Source organism: Scyliorhinus torazame, chromosome 1 (genome assembly GCF_047496885.1).
Source record: "Scyliorhinus torazame isolate Kashiwa2021f chromosome 1, sScyTor2.1, whole genome shotgun sequence".
Classification (NCBI taxonomy): domain Eukaryota; kingdom Metazoa; phylum Chordata; class Chondrichthyes; order Carcharhiniformes; family Scyliorhinidae; genus Scyliorhinus; species Scyliorhinus torazame.
Genome location: NC_092707.1, coordinates 317,514,720 through 317,541,237, shown reverse-complemented (window position 1 = coordinate 317,541,237; position 26,518 = coordinate 317,514,720). Strand labels below are relative to the sequence as shown.

Sequence of the window (26,518 nt, the reverse complement as noted above, 5' to 3'; positions counted from 1 at the left end):
CCCACAGCCAACGTGAGCACACCAACCCCCTCCACGTCCAGCCCAGATAAGGACTCGCTCCCGACTCCACCCACAAACTTTACACTCCGCCCCAGAACGGCCACAGACTGCAGCAGCAGAGACAGCGACTGTGACGACAGCCACAGCACGCCTCCCTACTATCCTGGTCCCACGCCCAGCGACTCCGAGTTCGACTCCAGTGACCCCTTCCTAATCACTTTTTTAAACAAACTACACCACCGAACACCGAACCACACGGACGACCCCGACTTTATCCCCACACAACTTGACGAACGCCATTGGCACCGCAACAACTCCTACAGACTCGTCCGCAACGACGAGAGCATCCCCAACTCATACCACGCAGCGCTCTCAACATTAATTCACTCCAGAATTTGGCACCTGGAGAAGGGGACGGCCCCGAGTAAGACCCCCAATCCGCCAACCCCTTTGCGACCCTGTTCGCAACAGAGAACTGAGGTGTCCACATGGTGATTTAAAGGAGACACTTGGTGAAAGGTGTTGTCCTTCCTGATGGAACCTGCAGAATGTTTTATGTTGTTAGTAAGTTTGTTTAATGTTGTTTGTCCGACAGGAGAATTTTTCTCACACGCCCATTCTGCCGAAACCTCTGAGGACTTGCCTCAGAGACCCACCGCTGCCATACGCTTGTTCAGAGGAACTAGCTTTTCAGCTGATACTTGTTCGGGTATCAGACGCCCGATCGGAACTGCTCTTCTGATTTGACGGGAGAATCAAAGCAGCAACCCCACCATGATGACTACATTTTTGCCCGTTCTTGTCGGTTGCTCAGGCAGTGGAGAAACAACGTGAGACCCGCCCTGCCTGGGGACCCCCCCGTTGGTCAAAAACGCTCAGGTAGGGGAGATACGGTATTGGTAGCCGTCCGACCCGGGGACTCCATCCAAATCATCCCATCGCGGCCCATACGCACCTCATTCGACCTTTTCCTTTCAAAAACAGTTTCATTTATTTAGGCAACCTTTGGGTTGCTGCCAAATGCTATTTGCATCCAGGAACATTCGGATGATAAACTTAGCACTGGTCCACCATTGGGAAGTGTGCCGTGTCCTAACATATGTTTTGAAAAAAAAAATGGGGGAGTCACATATCGTGACCAATTATAAGGGAATAATTGGCCCCGAAGGACAGACACACCAACATACCGGATATTATACCAAGGTAGTTACAATTATGCTTGTTTTACAGAACTCCAGAAGCTCCAGGACCGGAGAAAACAGAGAACACAAAGAAAGAAAAAGAAAGAGGACAGCCATGAGGACTTCTTTCATCGTGATCAAGATTTTTATACTGGACATATGGTTGCGCGGGAACGCGGACCCCATTTCTTCAAACCCCCCTGCCGTTAATGTTTCACTGCCCCACAGTACCGAGGGCCCAGTCACCAGCCACGCTGCATTATCCTGGTGTGCCAAGTTCATAACTTGGTACTCCCTGTCGTACGTTATTGAAGCACTATTAGCGTTGGCAATACTCTGCTGTGCAGTACAGACTATGCGCCTCCGCAAGTGGAGAAGGAGAGCGTACCGCGCTCGAACCCCGGTATATCAGATCCAATCCCCTATGTTCGGGTATGATCAGACCCCAGACCCCCGCGACCTAGAATACAAAAATAAAGAACAAGCACTTGCTTGTTTTCCTGTAAATAAAAGATGTACAAAACTACCTGTAACAAGGAAAAAATGTATGATCCTGAGCTTGACTGCCAAGCCAGGAAAGAATATATGGACTGTTATGATTGTTGTTGTATGTTTTAGAGAGATAGGATGATGCAATGCTTGATGAGTATATTTAGGTAAAATTAGAGGTTCCAATTTTTTATTTTTTAGATACATGCCCCTGCCTGACATAGCGCCCTCAAGAATTGTTTAGGTAAATTTTTGTGCATAGCTACGGTCAGAATAGTGGCCATGTAGGAGGTGTCCGTCCCCCCCACCCAGTCAGGGAACGGAAAGGACAACATTTATGTGATCCTTCACGCTTCGCGTTAGGATCACAAGGAGGGCCTGTACCTAAAATGGCTGATTCCCTATTAATTTGGCCAAAACCCAATTTAAAATGGCTAACCGAAAAGGCTGATGGGAAAAGCAGCCAACAGGACACAAACGGACAGCTGCAGACAGAATAGCGTATTCGGCTCTGGGGAAGTCGGCCCAGATCGATACTCAAGACTGTGGCAGCGATTTGTGGTGCTGGATTGTAAAATGTTAAGTAGCTCTATGTGAAATAATGGGCTGTGTGGATGGGGGATGGGCTTTGAATTTAGTTATTTAGTTCTGCTTTTTGGGTGACTATTTTTCTAAAGTGATTGTTTCTTCACTGTTTTTTTTCTGTTGTTTGTTTACTGGGGAATGTGATGCTTTTAAAATGTTTATTCACGTGGGGGGATGGCGGAGGGAGGAGTGAACAATAGGGAGACAGACTGCTTGGTGCCAGGGGTGGGAGCTGTCGAGTCAGCAAGGGTCTGCTGACTCTCGGAAGTGCAGTGGGGGGTGGACAGGTGTCAAGCTGGAGCTTGACTTGGGGGATTGGGTTTTTAGTGTTGTTGCGGGGGGGGGGCTGCTTTGCTGACAGGGGAGGAACTGTTACTAGGGGACAAATGGGAGGTCGGGAACAGCGACAGCCCGAATAGGGACTCGAGGAAGCGGAGGGCGTGAGCTCGAGGCCTAAAAAGGGTGATGGCTAGTCGGCAGGGGGCGGTTGGAAGCCCCCCCTTCCAGGCTGATCACATGGAACGCGAGAGGACTGAATGGGCCGGTGAAGAGGGCTCGCGTGTTCACGCATTTGAGGGAACTGAAGGCAGACATGGCAATGCTACAAGAGACACACTTAAAGATTACAGACCAGACGAGATTGAGGAAGGGGTGGGTTAGCCAAGTATTCCACTCAGGACTGGACTCAAAGACCAGGGGTGTAGCGATCTTGATCAGCAAACGAGTGGCATTCAAGGCAGGGAGAATTGGGGGGTAGGTACATAATGTTGAGTGGGAAGTTGGAAGGGTGCGAGTGGTACTTGTGAACATTTATGCAACGAACTGGGATGACGTGGAATTTTATGAGGCGGGTGTTAGGTAAGATCGCAGACTTAGAGTCACATCACCTGATCGTGTGAGGGGACTTCAATACAGGAATTGGACCGGTCAAAATCCAGGACAGGGAAGACTCCGGCTGCGGCAAAATAATTGAAGGGTTTTATGGAACAGATTGGGGGGGGGGGGGGCCCTGGAGGTTTGAACGGCCGAGGGCAAAGGAGTTTTCCTTTTTTTCACATGTCCACAAGGTATACTCTCGCATCAACTTTTTTGTTCTGTGCAGGGCGCTAATACCGAAGGTGATGGATACTGAGTATTCGGCAATTGCAGTGTCGGATCATGCCCCACACTCGGTGGATCTACGGGTTAGTGTAGAGAGAGGGCAACTCCCGCTGTGGAGATTGGATGTGGATTTGCTAGCGGACGAGGCGGTCTGTGGGCGGGTTAACAAGTCCATCCAGAACTACCTGGAAAGGAATGATACGGGGGAGGTCTCTGCAGCGACGGTCTGGGAAGCTTTGAAGGCAGTAGGCAAAGGGGAATTAATCTCGATACGGGCCCACAGAGAAACGGTGGAACGGGCTGAGAGGATAGATTAGTGGAGGAGATACTCCAGGTGGACAGGTGATACTCGGAGGCCCCGGACGCGGGGCTACTGAGGGAGCGGCGGAGGTTACAGGTGGAGTTTGGGCTGTTGACCACAGGGAAAGCAGTGGAGCAGTTGAGCAAGGCAAGGGGGGTGATCTAAGAGTACAGGGAAAAGGCAAGCAGAATGTTGGCGCACTGGCTCAGGAAAAGAGAGGCGGCCAGGGAGATAGGTAAAGAGTAGAGACGGTAATACTGTCCTGGACCCAGCAGGGGTGAATGAGGTGTTTAAGGACTTTTATAGTAAATTATATGAGTCGGAACTCCCGGCTGGAGTGGGGGGGAATGAGGCAATTTCTGGATCAGTTGAGGTTCCCAAGGGTGGAGGAGGACCTGGTGGAGGGGCTGGGAGCCCCAATTGAGTTGAGGAAATAATCAAGGGGCTGGAGGGCATGCAGTCGGGCATGGCCCCAGGGCCTGATGGCTACCCGGTGGAATTCTATAATACGTTTTCAGAGATGTTGAGCCCACTGCTGGTGAGGCCATTTAATGAAGCAAGAGAGAAGGGAGGCCTCCCCCCAACAATGTTGCAGGCCTCGATTTCATTGATCCTGAAACGGGGGAAGGATCCGGAGCAATGGGGGTCATACAGGCCGATTTCCCTACTGAATGTGGATGCCAAACTGCTGGCTAAGATACTGGCCACAAGGATAGAGGACTGTGTCCCGGGGGTGATAGGCAAAGACCAGATAGTATTTGTTAAGGGCAGACAACTCAAGGCCAATGTTCTAAGGCTTCTAAATATTATGATGCCCTCAGAAGGAGTAGCGATGGATGCGGAGAAGGCTTTTGATCGGGAGGAGTGGAATTGCCTGTGGGAGGCGCTGGGAAGGTTTGGGTTTGGTGAGGGCTTTATTGACTGGGTGAGGTTGCTCTATCAGGTACCAGAAGCGAGTGTGCGTACGGAACCGGCTGAGGTCAGGGTATTTTGAACTACACCGAGGGACGAGTCAAGGAAGGATGCCCCCTCTCCCCGTTACTGTTTGCTCTGGCCTTGGAGCCAATGGCCATGGCATTAAGAGCCTCTAGGAACTGGAAAGGGCTGGTTCGGAGCACCGGATCTCGCTCTACGTGAGAGTTTGGCTCAAGATAGAATCAAACTTTCTGGGAAAATAAAATGTTAGATAGAGCTTTGTGTGCTGGAATGTCACGACAGGCTTTTGTAGCAAGCTGTGTAATCACTTCTGCTTTTGCACCAGACAAATTGCAGTCACGGCACTGGGAATGGTTGCTAACTTTAAAGATAACTATAATTGAGCTGAAAGCACAGACAGAATGCGTGGGGGCTGTTCTCAGAAATGAAACAGTGTCAAAAGGTATATAAACTGCTGTTAGATGTATTGACTTCGGCTTGCTGTTGTACCTCTCAGAGATACAGTGGTGTAGCTCCGGCTGAGAATAAACATACGTTAAAGAAACTTGGTGTTTGATTGATTATTTCATCCGGACTGAAGAGAAACGAAAATTCACATTTGGTGGCAGCGGTGGGATCTCAACGAGCCTCGCCAGGAGCAGTCGGTGTAACTGACAGATCGTGTCCGGAGGTGAAGGAGGGATCGGGCCCCCAAATGTGAGTACCCTTGTTACCACTTTGGTTTCCCCCTCCGCTGTACCGAGCACGACCTAGTCCTACCGTCTGTTTCTGGAGACTCTTACGAGATCCAGGTCAGTCCGGCGAACCCGTTACAGTCCAGGTTAGAGGCCCGAGACAGGGTTAGAGGCCCGTAAGAGGTTAGAGTCCTCTTCGAATCAGGGTTAGAGGCCCGTAAGAGGTTAGAGTCCTCTTCGAATCAGGGTTAGAGGCCCGTAAGAGGTTAGAGTCCTCTTTGAATTAGGGTTAAAGGCCCGTGCGCGAGGGTTAGAGGCCCTCGGCCAAAGAAAGGTGCTTGGCTGTTGATGATCCTTCTGGTTGCTTGATACCTTCGCGATAAAAGGTTGCCCTTAAAACAAGTGATTGTCCCAACCAGTGTCTTGACTTGTTCGACACTCCAGGTTGGCTATTGGCTACAGCGGAGAACGGATAACTCCGTCCAAATTATAGTACTTCCCATCAGGTGCGGATGACGCCATAAACTCCACAATAAACAGGGTTTCACCGTTGCATACCCTGTCGGAACACTCGAACAATTGCCTAAGCCTCCTGATTGGGTAACGGGGCAGGATAACCCCGTTTAAATTCTTGATTGAATAAGCGATTTAGGATCGCCATCAAAATTAAGTAGGTAACCACAAGGATCATCCGAGGATAGGAGACAATGGGTAATACTCTGGATAGCACCTCTGATGGTGGAAGCGCGCTTCAAACTCTTTGCGAACAGTATCTGGAACATTCTAAGCAGCTGCAGCAGTTGTCGGGGGAATTGCATAAGAATTTGGGAAAGGGAAAAGGGCCCCTGGGAGGATCAAAAGATTTGCCCACGGTTATGGAGGCACAGCAGATTATTTGGCAACATAACCGTAGCTCCACGGCTAAGAAATTGATTGAGTTATGGCGGGAGTACTGCCAAAAATTAAAAGATACATCTTTATTGGCTAGTTGGCAGGCTAACGCTTTAAAGTTGGATATTGAATTAACAGAAGGGGGAATTGTTAAGACTGCGGAGGTTTTGAAAAAGGAATGTGCCCACCATAGAAAAAGACCCAAGTCTGTAAAACCCCCTATTTCTAAATCAGGACCGTGCGGTCAAATGGCCGGCCTTGCCTTGACCGAGGGAGACGATGAGGATGACCCTGAAAATTGGCTATATAGGGGATGACCGACCGTTACACCGCCACTACGACCGCCTCCACCTTACATTCAAGCCCTTTATCCACCGCTCCCACCGCCAGTACCACCACCTCCACGGTCGCAAGGAGGTCCGGCGACTCGCACTCATTCTAAAACCCATGCTAATCAATTCCCACAGGTGAATCAAGAGTTAGTCCCGGGAAAAGAGGGGGCACCGGAGGTGGAGTTCCCTGATTACCCAGACGATTATCAACCGCAGTGTCAGTTCCCCGTCCGGCAAGTTCCCAATATAGCATACAACCCTGCCAACCACAGGGGCCCAACAACCAGGCATTTCAAAATAATTATTATAATTAATAAATTAATCAAATTTGATACTACTGATACAGTATTAATAAATTATACAATATGTTAATAATACAGTCAAACAGTTGATCGATCAGTAACATTTCAATAATAGTATTTCAGCTCAAATTCATCGATTGGGGGTACAGTTGGGTTAGTTTGAATCATTCTAATAGTTGGTCCCCTGCATTTAGCGAATAGTTTTTTCATGCACTTAGCACATTGATGTGTTATATAAATGATGAATACAGCTACACAGGAGAATAAGATTATTCTTATTGTGGACATTCCAGTGTGTCCAAGCCACCCACAAATTTTATCCCAGAGAGAGATAAATTGGGGTGGATCAAGTTTTTTGATTTCTTTTTGGATATGTAATGCCAAATCTTTAACTTCTTTAGAGCTATTGGGAATGAAAGTGCAACATTCTGCACCAATCAGGGCGCAGGTGCCACCTTTTTCAGCTGGCACATAGTCAAGTGCCATTCGATTTTGTTAAGTCTTTGACATCTTCTGGATTATACACAAAAGCTTGTTGAAAGGGTTAATTTTCTTGCAGAGACAAAAAGAGGCGTATAGCTTGTAATGATGCCATTCGCATCTTTAAACTTTAAAAAAAATATTTGTCACTCAAATGGACTGGGTGTAAAAGTTGGATTGCTGCCAAATTCCCGTTATCAAATGTCTTTGAACGATCTGTTCTTTTGGAATATAGATTTGCTTTTAATCAGAGTTGGGTTTTTTTTAAAAACCAGCTTCCACATTGTTTGAAGTTTTAATTTCCAGGCTAATTCTAAACATTTATTTTAAAATATCAAACACAATAACTTATTAAACATATAACTGAACCAATCTCATGCTGTCTCTTGGTTTTCTGTAGATGAATTCGTCGATTTTATTAAAGAAAGCACAAATAACAAGATATGTTAATTTCTTAAAATTAATAAAGCAATATTCAGAATAATGACAGTTCTCGACTATCCCGCCTGCACTCAGATCCTTGCTTCTATTTACAACAGCCTCCAGTCAGCGGCTAACCTTACCCTCCAGCAGGATATTGTGGTTTACAGTTCCCAGTCTGTCACGGCACTGCTCGGACAGCTCCAAACCCAACATTTAACCATGGCTCACCAGAACAAATACGAGATTTATCTCCTGAATAATCCCAAGCTCCAATTTCACCACTGCACCACCATCAATCCAGCAAGTTTTCTCTCCGAACCACCCTCGGAATGCTCACAGCCAGGCCACAATTGCCTGACGCTCCTCAGAGAGGAAGCCTCCGTGCGCGATGATCTCACTGATACTCCCCTGCCCGATGTAGACTTAACAGTTTTCACCGATGGCAGTGCTTCCGTCGGCGAACGGGGGGATAGATTATCAGGGTACGCTATAGTTAGTCAGCAGGGCAAAACCCTGGAAGCAGCAGCATTTGAAACGCCATTCTCCGCCCAACAAGCCGAGCTATTTGCACTTATCCGAGCGTGCGTGTTAGGAGAGAATAAGAAAATAAACATTTACACAGACTCCAGATACGCATTTGGAGTCATACATGACTTCGGTCAATTATGGAAGAACAGGGGATTTCTTACATCTGCAGGCACTCAGATATCCCACAGTTAGTTACACAATTACTACAGGCTTTAATGCTCCCTAAACAAATAGCCGTAATAAAGTGTGCTGCCCATACGACAGGCAAAACCCTGGTGGACGCGGGTAATCGGCAGGCGGACCACCAAGCCAAAGAGGCTTCTCGCTTAAAAGACATGGTGGTACCAAAAGTGATGAGGCAGACTAAAAGCTCTAAGGGTCAGTCTCCCTCTGAAAAGCCAATGCCGACCATCACTGACCTCATTCAGTTACAGGAGGATGCTCCTGCCTGTGTAAAAAGACTATGGGAAGAATTGGGATGTTGTTATGATCCTGTAAACAAATTGTGGGTCACCCCGGCAGGGCAAACTAGTATGCCCGATGCATTAGCAGCCTGGGTCACCGAATGTGTTCACTTTGCAACTCATTGTGGTGCGTGTGCTACGGGTGATGTATTGCTCAAGACTTGGTGGCATCCAAGACTGCAGGACATAGCGGAAAACATTAGCAGTCGTTGCCGAGTATGTCAGCAGTATAATCCTGGAAAAGCAATACCCTGTGAAATGGGTAAAACCCCACTACCGGAAGGTCCCTTTGAGACACTCCAGATGGATTACATTGAGTTGGAAAGATGCCAATGTTATAAACATGTATTGGTTATTGTTGATGTATTTAGTAAATGGATAGAAGCTTACCCCACTGTAGATAACAAAGCTTCCACGGTACTAAAAGTTTTGATGCGAGAAATTGTTCCTAGATTTGGGATTCCATATCGATTAAGCTCTGATAATGGACCTCATTTTGTGGGACAGATCAATGAGGAATTTTGTACTCAGCTGGGAATAAAACAACAATTACATTGCGCATACTGACCCCAAGCAGCGGGAATGGTAGAAAGGGCTAATCAGACATTAAAAACGAAACTGGCAAAACTACAGGCAGAGACTGGAGCCACTTAGCTCAAATTATTGCCTATTGCCCTCTTCCAAATACGTGCAACCCGAGCTGGAAAGACACGACTGAGTCCCGCCGAAATTTTATACAGAAGACCCTTGCGTGCTCCTTGGGATCAAGGGAAACATAAGGAAGTACAGTTTCACCATATGACCACTGAAATGGCCAACTATGTGATAGCCTTGATTAAAGTACTAAAAGGCCTTCATTCACGGGTATGAGCTGCTTATGAGGAGATGCCTCCCTTGTCCAGTTCTGTCACTATTAATCCGGGGGAGTATGTTCTGATTCGTAATTGGGTTAGGAAAGGATTAGAACCCCGATGGGCAGGACCACACCAGGTCCTACTCACTTCTCCCACTGCTGTAAAAGTAAAAGGCAGAAATGCCTGGATCCACATCCACCATTGTAAGGTTGTGAAAATGCAATAGAGAATAACCCTCTGTTTCGAGCCCCAGGTAATAACTCCGACATCACTTAAAGGATGAAGGACAGCCTGATTATCGTAACCCTGTTTGGACTTTTGGAAACGGGAGGAGAGGCCAAACGAACAACCTGTGGCCCCAAGGGAAGACGGACTCATCACCTCTGTCGAGGACACACCTTACAATGCACCAGTCAAGGCTCAGGAGAAGGACCTTGGAACGCGACCCCTGCGAACGGATGTTCGGCCTACGTACAACGATGCAATCGGACCATACTCATCAGTGGAGTGACTAAGGGCAACCTACCCTGTCATCAGGTCAACTGTAAATGGGACTATAGCTGCAGAAAAAAAATAAGACTTTACCCTTGGGATGCGTTGACCAAGGGAGGGTAAGGCTGCGGGGAAAAAGGGAATTACATGTAAACACGTATTTGTATATGTCACATGTGTATGCAAAGGATATGAATGTTTCTGGTTGCTGGGTATGCACACATATCCCGACCCATGCTAAGGGAGGGATCCCCCTCAGACCTGTTCCCCTTAACCTGTCAGAAACAGTAGAATGGTATATTTACCAGGATGGTACTCGTCAATCCCCCAGGACTATAAGAATTGCATCTATGGTAAGACACCCAGATGGCGGGGCAGCTTCTAGTTTATTGTTTCTCCCCATATCCCCAAGACCTTGGAAAAAGGGGGGCTATCCAGTGAACACCTTTGAGATGTGGTACCAACCAAGTTATAACAGATCCCACCAGCCTCTGTTTCTTACCCTCACTAATACCACCAACATGGGAAGACCAATGGGAATAATATGTTTAGTAAGGAATGTGGTTAAAGGGATATTTGTAGGTGCTAGTTAATGCGAGCACAAATTTGTAGTGGCCAACATATCCGGGGTCTATCCCGCATATACGTCTCCTCAGTTTTATGGGCGTACACTGGACGTCCCCTACGCTAACGGGACAGGTACCTTCAAGTACTCCCTGATGGCTGAAGGGTTTGATGGGGACAAACTCACTTCGTACAATGGGAAGTACTTTATTTGTGGCCAAAATGCATATCCCTGGCTGCCAAACAATTGGACGGGATCCTGTTATCTGGGGTATGTAGTCCCCTTTATACACCGCCTCGCCAATTTAGGCAGCCATTACCAAATGATGAAGCGACAAGAGAGCAATAACCGAAACGCAACAATACTTTGGGATCCTGCTTCCCCCTATCGGGGTAGCTCTTGCAATAAAGGAAATAAGGAAGATAGCAAAAACCCTGGAAGAGGTAGCAAACGACACGACTGAAGCATTGACAGGTTTGTACCGGGTAGTGTAGCCACCTAAAATGGCTGATTCCCTATTAATTTGGCCAAAACCCGATTTAAAATGGCTAACCGAAAAGGCTGATGGGAAAAGCAGCCAACAGGACACAAACGGACAGCTGCAGACAGAATAGCGTATTCGGCTCTGGGGAAGTCGGCCCAGATCGATACTCAAGACTATTAGCAGCACATCAACCCAGACATCTGCAGTTTAATCGGCTATTCCCGAGAACAATTGCAACATATTAGCAATTGAATGCCGGACCAGACTTGTCAGCGCCTGCAGTGGCCGAAACAAAGACAGGTGAACGACCACCCCCCGATCGAGGAATAGCCCCGTTATTGGACATATCGAACCCAGTGAATGGGAACAAGTCCAATCACTTGGGACTCAGGGTCAAGGGCCGCCCCGAGAGGCGGGAAGCCCCTGGGCCCTATAAAGTGAGGGGCCAAGTTCAGATCTCTCTCTCTCTCCCTTCTTCTCCTGCTCGAGACCTTCGCAAGAACATCGACCAGAAACTGTAAGTTTGACTCCAGCGATCGCTACCCGATAAAGACTCCTAGCCATCGACCCGTATCAGCCTTTTTGAATCCCGCGGGCCAGATCCGATTCGATAAGCCATTCGTTTCTCTGACCTGGTGGGCCCTTCCTAAAGTTAAGTATTGGCCAGTAGTGTTAGGTTTCTATATAGATAGTAGGATTATTGTTTTAGCATTACATAATGTGTAAGCATTAATTGTATATAATAAATGACCGTTGATTTCAATCTTACTAAGCGGTGTGCTGACTTATTAATCATAACTCGAGCTTGAACCACGTCGCGGTATCAGAAAGATACCTGGCGACTCGTGAGCAAAGGTGACATAATCAGAGGTAATAAAACTAAAGGCTAAAAAGAGCAACATAATTGGCGACTCCGCCGGGACCCGACATAGAAGTGGAAAACCACTCCGGGAGAACCCTAACAATTTGAATTAGAAGTCCAATCGGAAACAAAAACCGTCCTGGTTAAGAAAGAGACGGAGAAGCCGGTGGAGACGCTACAGAAGCAATGTAGTGATCTCAAGGCAGCCTTGAGAGCGCTCCACGCTGCAACCACGGAACAAAGGCAGAGTACCTTAGACCATGCGAAGTGCCGAAAGCAAGTTGCAGACCTGCAAGCAATGCTTTCTGTCCAAAAGGGATTCCAAGACACCTTTGGGGAAAGTTTAGAACAGGAAGACGGCCCTGATTGGGAAGAACTGCAAGAGACAGCGCAGAGATATGTTCAGGGAACATGTGCGCAGGGAAAGCCCCAAAGGAGGAGAGTACCCCCACCCCCCACACAGCAGGTAATACAGGCTCCCATGAACCCTGTAACAACCCACCGCACCGCCACAGCAGACGAGGCGGAGGTCTTATATTCCACCCCCCTCACAGTGACCCAATTACGGGACGCGTGTGCTAAAATCACACCGTTCCTCCCCGCTTCAGACCCACACCATTTCTTTGCCACCGTCAAACACCAGGCGACCTTGTACGGCCTGGATGAGAAAGAGTAGGTAAAGCTCACGGTCCTCAGCTCAGACCCATCGGTCGCAGCAGCCCTTCCCGACCCACAGAATGTAGGAGTAGGCACCCTTGCAGAAATGCATACCGTGATCCTGGATGCGATCGGGTATAACCGGGGCGACCCCGTAGATGGCCTAAATAAGTGCAGACAGAAAAAGTCTGAACACTCCACAGCGTTTGCAGGACGCTTGTGGATTAATTTGAAGCCGTTTTCGGAAACGTAGACCGTGCCCATTTGTCCGCAGACAATATGGCCAAATGGACCCGCACCCTTATCTCCCATGCCACGGAAGCAGGACAGAATGCCTGTAGTAATTATGACCCCCTCATAATTAGAAGTGGGTGGTCAACAGACAGGCACTATCAATAAGAAAAAAACAGAACCCATACATAGCGTTAGCACCCAGTCCAATCAGACAGACTTGACCGGAACGGACTGACGGTGTACAGGCTCCCCCTGCTGGGTCTGCGATACCCTGTGGGATAGGTCAGGACCACCCGTAGTCGCAGCAAAGGTTAGGGGACTGCCGATCGAGCTTCTCTGGGACACAGGAGGGTCCCGCACAAACTTAAATTCCTCCACCCTTGGTAAGAACACGTGGCCCACCACAGCCACTATCACCCTCAGCGGCTTCACAGGCCACTCACAACAGGGACATATCACAACCCCTGTACCCATCCAAATCGGCACCATTAATACAAAACACCCCGTAGTGTTAGTCGACCTGCCCACAACAGCAGAGCACATTTTGGGGATCGACTTGATGAATTCTCACCACCTCTCTTTCTATCCAGTCAACCAGTGTGTCTGGAAGATGGCGAAATCCGCTAGAGCCCCTGCAACGTTCAATATAGGGGATTATATGAACAAAGTTAGCGCAGTAGGCGAGTTTTGGTTCAACCCCACCACACTCAGCACGGACCGACAGGTTAGGGCAGTCCTGCAAAAGAACAGGGCAGCATTCGCAACCCACAAACACGACTGTGGACGGATGACCGGTTCCGCACAAATAACAGGACCGGACCCTAGACCCCAAAAGCAGTACGGATTCCCCCTCGAAGCAGAGGGACAAATTCTAAAGGTTATAGAAAGTTTATTCGAGCAGGGCGACCTAAGATCGGTAGCCTCAACTAATAATGCCCCGATTTGGCCAGTAAGGAAGCCCGACGGATCATGGCGCTTGACCATTGATTATCGGGAGCTCAATAAAGTTACCCCCGTAGCAGCCCCCACCGTTGCAACAAGTCCCGAGACCATGCTCAAACAGGGACTCCATGCCCGATATTTCACGGTTTTGGACGTCAGTAATGGGTTCTGGTCCATTCCATTGGCAAAGGCGTGCCAGTATAAATTTGCCTTCACTTTCCGAGCTCAGCAGTACACGTGGACATGCCTGCCACAAGGATTCCACAACTCCCCTCCATTTTCCACCGACAGCTGGCAAATGGACTAGCAAAATTTTCTCGCCCCGAATGTCTGGTACAGTATGTAGATGATCTACTACTGCAGAGACACGAAGGAAGAGCGGATGGAGGGGTCAATGTGGGTAATGGTGGAAGGGTCAGTGTGGGAGCGGACGGAGGGGTCGGTGGGGGAGCGGACGGAGGGGTCGGTGGGGGAGCGGACGGAGGGGTCGGTGTGGGAGCGGACGGAGGGGTCGGTGTGGGAGCGGACGGAGGGGTCGGTGTGGGAGCGGACGGAGGGGTCGGTGTGGGAGCGGACGGAGGGGTCGGTGTGGGAGCGGACGGAGGGGTCGGTGTGGGAGCGGACGGAGGGGTCGGTGTGGGAGCGGACGGAGGGGTCGGTGTGGGAGCGGACGGAGGGGTCGGTGTGGGAGCGGACGGAGGGGTCGGTGTGGGAGCGGACGGAGGGGTCGGTGTGGGAGCGGACGGAGGGGTCGGTGTGGGAGCGGACGGAGGGGTCGGTGTGGGAGCGGACGGAGGGGTCGGTGTGGGAGCGGACGGAGGGGTCGGTGTGGGAGCGGACGGAGGGGTCGGTGTGGGAGCGGACGGAGGGGTCGGTGTGGGAGCGGACGGAGGGGTCGGTGTGGGAGCGGACGGAGGGGTCGGTGTGGGAGCGGACGGAGGGGTCGGTGTGGGAGCGGACGGAGGGGTCGGTGTGGGAGCGGACGGAGGGGTCGGTGTGGGAGCGGACGGAGGGGTCGGTGTGGGAGCGGACGGAGGGGTCGGTGTGGGAGCGGACGGAGGGGTCGGTGTGGGCGGACGGAGGGGTCGGTGTGGGAGCGGACGGAGGGGTCGGTGTGGGAGCGGACGGAGGGGTCGGTGTGGGAGCGGACGGAGGGGTCGGTGTGGGAGCGGACGGAGGGGTCGGTGTGGGAGCGGACGGAGGGGTCGGTGTGGGAGCGGACGGAGGGGTCGGTGTGGGAGCGGACGGAGGGGTCGGTGTGGGAGCGGACGGAGGGGTCGGTGTGGGAGCGGACGGAGGGGTCGGTGTGGGAGCGGACGGAGGGGTCGGTGTGGGAGCGGACGGAGGGGTCGGTGTGGGAGCGGACGGAGGGGTCGGTGTGGGAGCGGACGGAGGGGTCGGTGTGGGAGCGGACGGAGGGGTCGGTGTGGGAGCGGACGGAGGGGTCGGTGTGGGAGCGGACGGAGGGGTCGGTGTGGGAGCGGACGGAGGGGTCGGTGTGGGAGCGGACGGAGGGGTCGGTGTGGGAGCGGACGGAGGGGTCGGTGTGGGAGCGGACGGAGGGGTCGGTGTGGGAGCGGACGGAGGGGTCGGTGTGGGAGCGGACGGAGGGGTCGGTGTGGGAGCGGACGGAGGGGTCGGTGTGGGAGCGGACGGAGGGGTCGGTGTGGGAGCGGACGGAGGGGTCGGTGTGGGAGCGGGCGGAGGGGTCGGTGTGGGAGCGGACGGAGGGGTCGGTGTGGGAGCGGACGGAGGGGTCGGTGTGGGAGCGGATGGAGGGGTCGGTGTGGGAGCGGACGGAGGGGTCAGTGTGGGTAGTGGTGGAGCGGTCAGTGTGGGAGCGGGTGGAGGGGTCAGTGTGGGTAGTGGTGGAGGGGTCAGTGTGGGAGCGGGTAGAGGGGTCAGTGTGGGAGCGGGTAGAGGGGTCAGTGTGGGTAGTGGTGGAGGGGTCGGTGTGGGTAGTGGTGGAGGGGTCAGTGTGGGTAGTGGTGGAGGGGTCAGTGTGGGTAGTGGTGGAGGGGTCAGTGTGGGTAGTGGTGGAGGGGTCAGTGTGGGTAGTGGTGGAGCGGTCAGTGTGGGAGGGTATGGAGGGGTCAGTGTGGGTAGTGGTGGAGGGGTCAGTGTGGGTAGTGGTGGAGGGGTCAGTGTGGGTAGTGGTGGAGGGGTCAGTGTGGGTAGTGGTGGAGGGGTCAGTGTGGGTAGTGGTGGAGCGGTCAGTGTGGGAGCGGGTGGAGGGGTCAGTGTGGGTAGTGGTGGAGGGGTCAGTGTGGGAGCGGGTAGAGGGGTCAGTGTGGGAGCGGGTAGAGGGGTCAGTGTGGGTAGTGGTGGAGGGGTCTGTGGGTAGTGGTGGAGGGGTCAGTGTGGGAGCGGATGGAGGGGTCAGTGTGGGAGCGGACGGAGGGGTCAGTGTGGGAGCGGACGGAGGGGTCAGTGTGGGAGCGGACGGAGGGGTCAGTGTGGCAGCGGATGGAGGGGTCAGTGTGGGTAGAGGTGGAGGGGTCAGTGTGAGAGCGGATGGAGGGGCTAGTGTGGATAGTGGTGGAGGGGTCAGTGTGGATAGTGGTAGAGGGGGTCAGTGTGGGAGCGGATGGAGGGGTCAGTGTGGGAGCGGATGGAGGGGTCAGTGTGGGAGCGGATGGAGGGGTCAGTGTGGGTAGTGGTGGAGGGGTCAGTGTAGGTAGTGGTGGTGGGGTCGGTGTGGGTAGTGGTGGAGGGGTCGGTGTAGGTAGTGGTGGTGGGGTCGGTGTGGGTAGTGGTAGAGGGGTCGGTGTGTGTAGTGGTGGAGGGGTCGGTGTGGGTAGTGGTAGAGGGGTCAGTGTGGGTAGTGGTGGAGGGGTCAGTGTGGGTAGTGGTGGAGGGGTCAGTGTGGGTAGTGGTGGAGGGGTCAGTGTGGGTAGTGGTGGAGGGGTCAGTGTGGGTAGTGGTGGAGGGGTCAGTGTGGGTAGTGGTGGAGGGGTCAGTGTGGGTAGTGGTGGAGGGGTCAGTGTGGGTAGTGGTGGAGGGGGTCAGTGTGAGTAGTGGTGGAGGGGTCAGTGTGGGTAGTGGTGGAGGGGTCAGTGTGGGTAGTGGTGGAGGGGTCAGTGTGGGTAGTGGTGGAGGGGTCAGTGTGGGTAGTGGTGGAGGGGTCAGTGTGGGTAGTGGTGGAGGGGTCAGTGTGGGTAGTGGTGGAGGGGTCAGTGTGGGTAGTGGTGGAGGGGTCAGTGTGGGTAGTGGTGGAGGGGTCAGTGTGGGTAGTGGTGGAGGGGTCAGTGTGGGTAGTGGTGGAGGGGTCAGTGTGGGTAGTGGTGGAGGGGTCAGTGTGGGTAGTGGTGGAGGGGGTCAGTGTGAGTAGTGGTGGAGGGGGTCAGTGTGGGTAGTGGTGGAGGGGTCAGTGTGGGTAGTGGTGGAGGGGTCAGTGTGGGTAGTGGTGGAGGGGTCAGTGTGGGTAGTGGTGGAGGGGTCAGTGTGGGTAGTGGTGGAGGGGTCAGTGTGGGTAGTGGTGGAGGGGTCAGTGTGGGTAGTGGTGGAGGGGTCAGTGTGGCAGCGGATGGAGGGGTCAGTGTGGGTAGTGGTGGAGTGGTCGGTGTGGGTAGTGGTGGAGGGGTCGGTGTGGGAGCGGATGGAGGCAGCCTCTTGTAAAAACACGAGTTAGGGGGCACTATTAACAGCACCTCTGGCGTTCTCGCCGGCCAGGTGCTCCACAAGCCCGGTGGTGGTGGCGGCCCTCAGGGTGTGGGGACAGTGGCGGCAGCACCTGGGGCTGGAGGGGGCCTCAGTTTGGGCACCGATTTGCAAGAATCATCGTTGTGCGCTAGGCTTTGCCTTATCCAGTTCAGGGCACATTTGACTTTGGCTTGGATGAGCAGGTTTTTTGAAGGGGTGGAGGATAGGTGTGGATGGTGTGCGGTGGGCCCGCGAATCATGTCCATATGTTTTGGGCACGTCCCAAACTTGGGGGATTCTGGCAGGTTTGCCGCCGTTATGTTGGAGGTCCTGAAGGTGAATGTGGTCACGAGTTCAGAGGTGGCGATATTTGAAGACCCTGAAGTCCATGGGGTGAGAGAGGCCTTGGCTTTTGCCTCGCTGGTAGCCCGGAGACAGATATTGTTGGATGCAGGGACTCTTGTGTTAATATATAAATGCCTCAATAAAATATTTTTCAAAAAAAAAAAGACACGGGGAGAACATGCAGACTCCGCAGTGGCCCAAACTGGTAATCGAACCTGGGATCCTGGCGCTGTGAAGCAACAGTGCTAACCACTGCGTTACCATGCTGCCCAGTTTAGTTTTAACTTTACTTGGGCTCCTTCGTGTTTGTAAAGTAAGGCTTGCTCATCTCTGGAATTCAGTTCTTTTGTCCATGTTTGGAGAAAAGTTAGAATGAAATGGGAATTGCAGTCCAGACAGAATCTGCACCAGTGAGCAGGTTAATCGTGATCAAGTGCCACTTGGTACGTCATTGAGGACTCCTTTAACCATTTTGACATCGAGTGAAAATAGGTCAATAAAGTGGCAATTATTTGAGGAATTAGACAAAAGGACAACTGGGCAATTTTGGATAGATGACACTGTTGTAGATGTATTGGAACTGCTGAGCTAGGGGCACAGTTATTTCTGGAAAACTAGTCTTCAAAATTATAGCTGGAACATTATTGGGACCCGACTGTTTCTTGGTGTCACACAGAGTGAAGGTTAATGATCTCAGGAGGAGGTCTAGATGGATCACCCATCTGGCCTTTTTGGCTAAAGATGGTGCAAATATTTCTGCTCGCAATCCGGGTGCTCCGGTTTCCTCCCACAGTCCAAAGACGTGCAAGTTAGGTGGATTGGCCATGATAAATTGCCCTTAGTGACCAAAAAGGTTAGTGAGGAGTTATTAGGTTACGGGGATAGGGTAGAAGTGAGGGCTTAAGTGGGTCGGTGCAGACTCGATGGGCCGAATGGCCTCCTTCTGCACTATGTTCTATGTTTATGATGGCCTCTCCTGCTCCTCAGTATCCACAAGGAAACCTTCTAAAAACAAATTACCTTTACAGTCTGCTTTTAGGTTAGCTGCTCGTTCACATCAGTGCTCTTGATGAGGCAGGCATTGGGCACAAAACATGGCTCTCCAGCATCAAATTTAGTTAGGATCTGAACAATGTCATTGACCCTAACTTTTAAATTTTAGCCTGTCAGGTCATTGGCTGGCTAGAACCATTAGCTGGTTATTAAAATGGCCAACGGTGCAAAACTAGCAATAAAGAGATGAATCATTCACTGCTTAGTACAAAAACAAATAGACAATGGCAGCAGGTACATAAGAACATCAACATCTCCAAGTTCACCTTTTAAGTTACACACCATCCAGACTTGGACATATAGCACAATTTCTTTACTGCTGGTAAAACACTCCTGGAACTCCATACCAGCATGGAGCGAGCATCGTGCCACCTTCAGCATTTCTAGAAAAGCCAACATTACCATCTTCTCAAGGGGGATCTAAATGGCAGCCATGCTAGCGACACATACATTGCAAGAATGTAAAATAAAATGAATACATTCATGTCAATGTTAACTGGACTACAAAACTTGTCCTCTTTCCCCATGGAGGCAGACAATGAATATCACAGTACCTGATAAGCAGCCTGATGCAGAACACTCCATAAACACGCAGAATGAGGTCCATTAATCCTTGCTCCATGTCTTAGAAATATCCTTGCAACAGCGATATGTCCTTTCTCAGTTGCTTCAAATGTGGAAAAAATTGAAACAATCAAACTTTCTCTTCCAACATTGAAACATGGCATAGTATCATTTAAAACTGTAGTTGTATTGATACATGGAAAATAAATACTGGTTACATTATGTCAAGAATTAACTGGAAACTTGTCAAGTTGAAATATCAATCCAAGTATAAAATGAAAATTTTATATCCAGAAACCAATTGTAACTCACAATAGCTTCTTCTGATTTGTGAGTTTATTCCTCTGGAAGAAACTGCAGGTTTGGCCACTTCTATTTTTAGAATAGATCTCCTACAACTCATCAGTTTCAAGAGTGCACATCACAGAAGTGTTTTGTATTGTTAATTGATTGGACGAGCACATTCTATTCATTCCCAGTTTATGCTGTGCAGCCCTGGTAGCAAAAGGATCAAGGAGGGGCATGTGTGAATGTGAGAGAAAGAGAGAGATTGGTTTCAAAAAGTGCTCGACAGTTACAAATTATCAATAATGTTTTTGTGGGAGGAAGACAGCCCTGTTTTCTTAATCTTGTGCACATTTGGGATCCCTAAACCTTGGCTCTGCCAACCAGCACCGAGGATCTATGGACTAAGGCAAGCTGCTATGTATCCTTATTGAGAAGTGTTTCTGTACTTGTGCAGATTTCTCAGAAGCTTGAATTTCAATACGGCGGAGGGATAAAATTCAACAACGTCAGACATTCGATTGATGAAAGAAAAATCTGAAAAAAATTAACACTAAAATAGCAGTGTTGGGGCTTTAAACGACAAAGAGAAAAGAGACCACATGCAATGCCACCCAACTCTGCCGTGAGCATTCAATAAATAGTGTTTCATTCAGGCCCGTTGAGGCTAGTTTTTACGGTGCGCGTAGATGCTTAAATTAAAAATTCAATTTAGCCTATACACAAAAATTGTACTTGAAGACAACTCTTGTCACACCTGCGATTAGATTAATTGGTTTTCTGAGCCGTGGCTAGTTGTTTCAAAATAACATTCACAGCCAGATTTCCAGCCATTTCGAAATCAAATGTTATGCTGCTCACCTCCAAAGTGGTCAGTGGGGCTGAAGAAGTTCAAAGAAATTGAACTCCTTAAAACTTGATGAAAAATACAAATCATAACAGATATAGAATATAACAAATCATTTAAATGCATTTAAAGAAAAATGCATAATATTAAGTATTCAAAAACTGCAGTCAGAGTTGAAGGTCTACTATTAGTGTTGTGAAAAAAAGCAGTTCATTATCTGTCTCACTGTTGAAATACATTTAATGGTTACCAAATAGTTACATTTACACAGTGGATATGAACTAAATTCACCACAGAAATTCAAATATAATCATGCTGTTAAAAAAGACGAGGGCGGCATTCTCCCATTCGGCGGCAGAGCGTCCACTCCGTCGGAAACGCCATCGCGTTTCACGACGCCATGAATGGGCCGCTGGGAGTACTGATTCTAGCCCCTACACGGCGCTGGAGTGGTTCATGCTGCTCCAGCCTCCCATCCCGGCGCGAACTGTGCACCGCGGGATCCGCGCATGCGCAGTGGCGCCGGCGTCAACGAGGACATGCGCCTCCCCCCGACACAACATGGCGCGGGAGTTCAGGGGCCGGCACGTAAGAAAATAGGCCCGGGGAGCGAGAGGCCGACCTGCCGATCGGTGGGCCCCGATCGCGGGCCAGGCCCCATCGGAGGCCCCCCCAACCTGCACGCAGAGTTCCCGCTGGCTGCGACCAGGTGTGGACAGCGCCGGCGGGACTCAGCCTTTTTAAAGTGGCCGCTTGGCCCGTGACCGGCGCCGATTCTCCGCGGTGCTGGCGTGGCCCGGTTGCGGGGATTCTCCGGCCTGGCCTCCGGCTGGGAGAATCCCGCCCTGGAACTGTGGAGCTTCTTTAAAAAGTCAATTATTTTAAACTTAATCTTTTCCACATTTCCGTTGTCACTTTTTCCCCTCTTAATTGGATCTTTTTTCCCCCCTTTCTATTCCACTTTCTGTACCAGAACCGACATTGAATTCATCCAAGGCCAAGTCTAACCAACAACAGACACAGTTCGACCATAGCAACTGGGAACAGGAGTGGGCAATTCAGCCCCTCAAGCCCTCTCCACCATTCAATATAATCTTGGCTGATCTCCACTCAGCCTCAACTCCACTTTCCTGCACATTCTCCATAACCTTTCAATCTATTACTAATTAAAAATCTGTCTATCTGCTCCTTAAATTTACTCAATGACCTGGCATCCAGCACACTCTGGGGTTGTGAGTTCCACAGATTCACGGCCCTTTGAAAGAAGTAATTTTTCCTCATCCCGATTTAAAATCTGCTACCCCTCATCTCAAAACTCTGACCTCTCGGTCTAGATTGCCCCCCCCCAGAGGCAATATTCACTCTACCTCTACTTTGTCAATAACTTTTATCATCATATACATCTCAATTAGATCTCCTCTCATTCTTCTAAACTCAAGAGGATACAGACCTAAATTGCTCAATCTCTCTTCATAAGACAGACCCCTCATCTCTGGAATAAATCCAGTGAACCTCTAATCTATTAGATCAATAGGATCCACATTGTCCACTTCGCTTGTTACATCTTCAAAAGTCTCTGGCAAATTAGTCAAACATGACCCTTTATAAAACCAAGCTGACTCTATTGGAAAGTCAAAACTCAATCCAGAAGTCCTGTTATTACTTCTTTAATAATGGATTCTAACAATTTCCCAATGAAAGATGTTAAACTAACTGGTTTAGCTTCCTACTTTCTGCCTCCCTCCCTTTTTGAAGAAGGACATTACATGAACATTTTTCCAATCCACTGGAATGGTTCCCGTAACCAGGGAATTTTGGAATATTACAACCAATGGATCCACCATCTCCACTGCCACTTCCTTTAAGACCCTAGGATCATCAGGCCCTGGGGACTTGTCTGCCTTCAATCCCAATTGTCTGTTTAGTACTTTTTCCCTATTGATGATGATTATTTAAAGTTCCTCCCTTTCTATTACTTTCAATTAGGTGCCCGATCACAGAAAACCATGACCCAAAATCTTGTTTCCAGTGCCTTACCTAAAAAAAGTGGTGTTATGTTTTCATTAGTTTTGGCATTGGCATCTGCCCCAGCCTTTAGCAGAATCTGAACAATTTTTACATGGCCACATTTAGCAGCAAGATGTAGAGCCGTTTCACCTTCAAAAGTCTTTAATTCGATGCATGGAGTTGATGAAGCTAGAATATAAAAAAATAGCAATGTCCACTTAATTTAAGATGGTCTCTTCAAATGCTTACATAATTTGTTCTAGTATCTTATTCTCTCTTGCTCTCTTCCTTCATTGTTTCATTTTTATCCCTCTACTTCAATCTCAGCAAACCAGAGGCATCATTGCAATGTAGCCACTGCGCTCTAAAACAGAACAAGTGCTCATGTTGGACCGTCAGATCAGTGAGCAGGCAGGTAAGCAGATTGTTCAGAAAGTAATTGGGAGAAAGGAGAGATGGGAATACTTAGGGTGGGTGACACTCCTGGTAGACAGATAAACAAGTAGAACAGTTTTGCACTGACCCAGCCAGAGTTATTGCCAACACTCTGTAGATCCCTACCCAACTTGTCAATTTTTCCTATTCTTTTTTCTTCTCCTTCCCAATTCTAATTACAGCCAGTATACAGCAGAAGAGTCAAACACCAGATGAGAAAGCTGAAAAACATCTTGCAACGATATGCTAATTTCAATATAAACAACGTCCCAACCTGCTTCACAACTAGGCATAAAGAAAATGGATATAGAGGGAAAGATTAAAAGGGTTGATGGAAAACTTGACAATTTTTTTATTTATTTGTTCACGAAATGCGTACATCACTGGCTAGATCAACATTTATTGCCCATCACTAATTGTCTTTGAGAAGATGGTGGTGACCTTCTTGAACTGTTGCAGTCCATGTGGTGTAGGTACAGCCACAGTGCTGTTAATAAGAATAATCTTTATTGTCTCAAGTAGGCTTACATTAACACTGCAATGAAGTTACTGTGAAAAGCCCCGAGTCACCACATTCCGGCACCTGTTCGGGTACACGGAGGGAAAATTCAAAATGTCCAGTTCACCGAACAGCACGTCTTTCAGGACTTGTGAGAGGAAACCAGAGCACCCGGAAGAAACCAACGCAGACACAGGGAGAACGTGCAGACTCCACACAGACAGTGACCCAAGCCGGGAATTGAACCTGGAACCCTGGAGCTGTGAAGGAACAGTGCTACCCATTGTGCTACCGTTCCACCCACACATTAGGGAATTCCAATATTTTGACCCAGCGACAGTGAAGGAACAGCGATATGGTTCCAAATCACCCTGGTATGTGGCTTGGAGGGGAACCTGCAGGTGGTTTGTACAGTTTGGCCAAGATAGTTCTGGTGACTAAGAACAAAGCCAGATGTGCTCCAGGCATGTGTGAGCTTACATTCTGTTGACTTGAAACAGTAAGAGGAGCTGAATCAGGGGACTGACAGAGGTCAAGAAAACAGTGATCGATTTGCAAGGATCAGTAAGGCGGTGATGAGGGAGTTATTAAGGAGACTGACAGCAACAATGCTGCTGTGATGGCTCGTGGACCAGTCATGGAAATTGGCAATTTCAGAGTTGAGGCAGTTAGGGAAGCATTTGTTTTCTTTGTGGCCAGATGGCAAGAATGGTGGGAATGGAAGAGAATAGACCAAGACAGGCAGCAGGGGAAATAAGTGCATGATCACTTGATAGTCAGTGATCAAGATCTTGGGCACAGAGGACAAGGTCATGTCACAGGGTCTGATAATTTATATCAGGGGGGACTTCCGGTTGCGGCGATGACCAGCTGAGTCGCACATTTCGGCACCTCCCGTTGGAACGGACTTTTGGGCTCTTACTAGGAGCCCCAACTGCAATTTTTGACGGCTAAAACCATTGTGCGGTGAAATAGAAGGGAATCCCCCCGGATATATATGGAGAAAGAAGAGAGTAGTGGCTGGATTGCAGAGGATCCTCAGGAGCAGCGGCAAGGAAGGGAAGCACGAAGCAAGATGGCGGCGGAAGGAGGCCGTTCGGTGTGGGGCCCGGAACAGCAAGAGTTCCTGCGGCGCTGTGTGGAGGAGCTGAAGAAGGAGGTGTTGGCCCCGATGCTACAGGCGATTGAAGGGCTAAAGGAGGCACAGAAGACCCAGGAGTTGGAGCTTCGTGGCGTGAAGGCAAAGGCTGCCGAGAATGAGGATGAAATACAGGGCCTGGTGGTGAAGACAGAGACGCACGAGGCACTGCATAAAAGGTGTGTAGAGAGGCTGGAAGCCCTGGAGAATAACTCGAGGAGGAAGAACTTAAGAGTTTTGGGTCTTCCTGAAGGTGCAGAGGGGGCGGACATCGGGGCATATGTGAGCACATTGCTTCACTCGTTAATGGGACCGGAGGCCCCGACGGGCCCCTTGGAAGTGGAGGGAGCATACCGAGTCCTTGCGCGAAGACCAAAGGCAGGAAAAATACCTCGAGCCATAGTGGTGAGGTTTCACCGCTATAAGGACAGGGAGATGGTCCTGAGATGGGCGAAAAAGACACGGAGCTGCAGGTGGGAGAATGCGGTGATCCGCGTGTACCAGGATTGGAGTGCGGAGGTGGCGAGAAGGAGGGCGAGTTTCAATCGGGCCAAGGCGGTGCTACATAGAAAGAAAGTTACATTTGGAATGCTGCAGCCAGCGAGACTGTGGGTTACACACCAAGGGAAACATCACTACTTCGAGACGGCAGAAGAGGCGTGGACATTTATTGTAGAGGAGAAGTTGGACTAGACTGGAGAGAGAAAGAGTTTCTGTAATAAAGTAGTGGGGGGGATTGTGTGGGACGGGGAAGGGGGAAGGAAATTTTCTCTATACCCCTCGTTGGGGGGGGGGGGGGGGGGGGGGTATGGTGAACTGTGGGCACCGGTGGGGAAGGAGAGGGGGAAGGAGAGAGGGAGCTGCGCCATTAGGGGCGGGGCCGAGTGGGAAACGCGGGCTTTGCTCCCGCGCTATGGTAATTGCGGCAGGAAAGGGAGCGCAGGAAGGAGGGGGCCTCACACAATGGGGGGGGGGCCAAGGATAAACGGGGGAAGCCGAGGTCAGCCAGAGTTTGCTGACTTCTGGGAGCAACATGGGGGGAGCAATTACGCTAGAAAGTGATCTAGCGAAGGGGGGGGGTTAACTGGGTTGCTGCTGCTAAGGGAAAGGGGGAGCTGTCATGGGGCGGGGTGGTCGGGATGGGAGGACACAGTCGGGGGGACAAACGGGAGCGTGGGAACCGGGTGAGGAGCTGGTCTAAAAAAGGGGATGGCTAGTCGACATGGTTGGGGGGGGGGGGGGGGGGGGGGGGTGTAAAGAGCCCCCCGACCCGGTTGATCCCGTGGAATGTGAGAGGGCTGAATGGGCCTATTAAGAGGGCAAGGCTACTCGCGCACCTAAAGAAATTAAAGGCAGATGTGGTCATGCTACAGGAGACGCATCTGAAACTGGCGGATCAGGTCAGATTACATAAAAGATGGATGGGACAGGTATTTCATTCGGGTTTGGATGCGAAAAATAGAGGGGTGGCTATATTAGTGGGGAAACGGGTAGTGTTTGAGGCGAGGACCATAGTAGCGGACAGTGGGGGTAGATACGTGATGGTGAGTGGCAGATTACAAGGGGAAGCGGTGGCTCTGGTGACCGTATATGCCCCGAACTGGAATGATGCAAATTTCATGAAGCGTATGCTGGGGCGTATCCCGGACCTGGAGGCGGGAAAGTTGGTTATGGGGGGAGATTTCAACACTGTGCAGGATCCAGGACTGGACCGGTCCAGGTCTAGGACCGGGAGGAGGCCGGCAGCGGCCAAGGTGCTTAAGGACTTCATGGAGCAGATGGGAGGAGTAGACCCCTGGAGATTCACTAGGCCCAGGAGTAGGGAGTTTTCCTTCTTCTCCCATGTCCACAAGGTGTATTCTCGGATAGACTTCTTTGTCCTGGGAAGGGCACTGATCCCGAAGGTGACAGGGACGGAGTATTCGG

General features: G+C 50.3%; 1 protein-coding gene across 5 annotated transcripts in view; it reads right to left on the bottom strand.

The window, feature by feature from the left end:
• asb3 (ankyrin repeat and SOCS box containing 3) overlaps positions 1-26,518 on the bottom strand; it is a 160,503-nt gene that overhangs the window by 109,935 nt on the left and 24,050 nt on the right. For 4 of the 5 annotated variants that reach the window (XM_072507877.1, XM_072507879.1, XM_072507881.1 and 1 more), the window contains exons 3-4: positions 22,551-22,709; positions 19,372-19,484 (exon numbers count right to left, since the gene is read on the bottom strand). In XM_072507877.1, coding sequence (XP_072363978.1) covers positions 19,372-19,484; positions 22,551-22,709 — 272 coding nt within the window. The remainder of the gene's footprint in view (positions 1-19,371; positions 19,485-22,550; positions 22,710-26,518) is intronic. The other variant, XM_072507880.1, reaches the window with a different exon arrangement.